General features: G+C 41.1%; 1 protein-coding gene across 1 annotated transcript in view; it reads left to right on the forward strand.

Moving 5' to 3' along the window:
- psmc3 (proteasome 26S subunit, ATPase 3) overlaps nucleotides 1–2,591 on the forward strand; it is a 12,512-nt gene continuing 9,921 nt past the window's right edge. The window contains exons 1-3 of the mRNA XM_017458712.3: nucleotides 1–151; nucleotides 840–920; nucleotides 1,015–1,140. Coding sequence (XP_017314201.1) covers nucleotides 110–151; nucleotides 840–920; nucleotides 1,015–1,140 — 249 coding nt within the window. The 5' untranslated portion in view covers nucleotides 1–109. The remainder of the gene's footprint in view (nucleotides 152–839; nucleotides 921–1,014; nucleotides 1,141–2,591) is intronic.

Consider the following 2,591-nt stretch of genomic DNA (forward strand, 5'->3'; position numbering starts at 1 on the left):
ATTTTTGCCTTGTAGTTAGTCCACCGAGTCGAAAGGCGGCGGCTGTGTTTCCCGGCGGTGTTTGGTGATATACAGAAATGAGCAAAGAAGAAAAGTCAAGCGCTGCAAGATGGCGTCTTTGAATGACAGATCAGTTTGGGATGAAGTGGAGGTTTGTTATTTTTATTTTCTTTAATACCTTGTGTTCTCTCTCTCCTTTTATTACACTTCCAGTTCCGAACCATGGGTAAAGTATGGAGCCGTGGTTTCTGATGGTTAATCGCAATAAACTGATATTTATTTGGCTGGCTAATTCCTCCCGGGTGCCGCTGTCTGGAGTGCTGCAGCATGACACAGTGAATTTTCAGTGTCGGTTCATTATTTGGCACGTTTGGAGCCCTAACTTATACTCCTCCACAAATTATAAGTTACAAATATATTGTTTGTTTTCATGTTAGGCGAACACTTTGGTAAATGATTCCAGCCGACCGCTTGTTGAGCAGGTTTATAGTGGTTAGCATAATAACAGTTAGCTAGCACTTTTTGTTAACAGGCTAAGGTAGCTAGCTGCCTAATACCTAAGTAGTCATATGTTAGTTAATATATTAGGGACTCGGGTATTTGTTGGAATTAAGCGTACAATTAAAGTTGTCGTTCAGACGCTAACCATAAACTGTAAGATAAGTTTGGAAATTTATCCAACCTTTATAGATCACATTCTGAGGAACAGTCAACTATTTCCTCCATTGTGAAGCATATAGCTGTAGACCTGTCAGTTATAAAGTTGGGGTTGGTTTGAGACCTCTGGTACAAGGTTTTGCTGTTATTTTGAAACTACAAAGCTGTTTTGGATTTCACAGGATGGGATTGGTGAGGAGGTTTTAAAGATGTCTACTGAGGAAATAGTTCAGCGAACCAGATTGCTGGACAGTGAAATAAAAGTAAGTGATTGTAATGCTGAGTTGTGATTCTGACTTTTCTGGTCAAAATAAGTTGTCACTTTGCTAACCTTTAACCTGCATTGGTTGGTTACAGATAATGAAGAGTGAGGTGCTGCGAGTCACTCATGAGCTACAGGCCATGAAAGACAAAATCAAAGAGAACACAGAGAAGATTAAAGTGAACAAAACTCTGCCGTATCTCGTGTCTAATGTCATAGAGGTAAGTAAAATTGTTCTGTATTAGGAGTGTTGTGATTGAAAGTTTTCACGGTGTAATATACCTAGTCTAAAATATTATGATATTTGGCCATTTAAAAACAAACTGGTGGTGGAAATTAAAGGGAAAATGTATCATGAAATCTTTGAAGAAAAATGCCTTTGCGCATCTTTCAGTCCGTCCAGGATTTCGTGATTTTGAAATCAAGGAAATAAACACACAAACTGCAGTATTTGGTGGAGCTTGCAATTTGTGAAAATTGCTGCAGATTTGGGGCCAAGACGCCCCATGTGATATCATCACAACGCGCATTCAGTCAAAGCACAGTTCGATTCATGTGCGTCGAACATGTGTACTGCTAAAAGCATTCCTGCAAACTAGTCGCTTTTCGGCGAAATTCGACGTTTTTAATCAAAATATGTAATTTACGTGAATCGTATACATCCGAAGAGTTTTGTTTGGGGTGACACTGGAAGCACAATAAGGGCCCGTTCTTTTACTCGTTATATTAAATGTAGACGCGCTTGTGCTGTGTGACGCGCTCGTTTTTTGAGATGGAAAATCCCAACTTTTCAGAATTCTGCTAGTGCACCACAGGTTATGTGACAAGAACCAACCAATCAGCTTCACCCTTTCTCTTTGTCCACTTTGAAATAGGCTTTGAATCTCACGGAGCGGTTGGATTAGTTGGTGAAATTCTCCATGTTTTCTACGTGATCGAAGGGTGGAGTGCACCCAAGCACAATGTTTTTTATCTCTCTTCTCCATAAATAAACCTAGTAGCAGAGCTTCTGCAGGTATTTGCGATGCTGTAAATCCATCCTGTGCTAAAACTTCCTCGTCGCTTAGCAACGTCAGACACCACGGGAGCGTTTTCCACGTGTTTTTAGGCGCTAAATGTGAATGGCCTCTAAACCTCACAAGAATTGGAAATCCACTAATTTCCCATACACTGGAGTGAGACCACAGACGTCTCTCGAGCTGTCGCGACCTTTTTCCCAATACGACATCTTTGGTGCGGCGCCTCATGATACGTTTTTTTCCCTAACGTTACCCCATCAAACTTTTCCCACTCAGTTAGTACGCTTGTTAGCAAGTAAGCTAACGTCAGTCAGTTCAGAATGAATCGGAAAACTTTTGCTGAGTTTAAGACTCCCACTGCATCCGTATTTCTGTCTAATTTTAACGTCTGTCGTTATCGAAAGTTACTAGGGGAATAAACACAAACACGCAATGAAAAAGACCCACTGTGTTTTAATGAGTGATTGTGTTGACCATGGTTACGTGTTAAAATAAACGGCACACTTGTATAGCACTTTTATCCAAAGCACTTTACACTGTGTCTCATTCACCCATTCACACACACACTCGCACACCAATGGTAGCAGAGCTGCCATGCAAGGTGCTAACTTGCCATCGGGAGCAACTTGGGGTTCAGTGTCTTGCCCAAGAAC

Source organism: Ictalurus punctatus, chromosome 27 (assembly GCF_001660625.3).
Source record: "Ictalurus punctatus breed USDA103 chromosome 27, Coco_2.0, whole genome shotgun sequence".
Taxonomy (NCBI): Eukaryota; Metazoa; Chordata; class Actinopteri; order Siluriformes; family Ictaluridae; genus Ictalurus; species Ictalurus punctatus.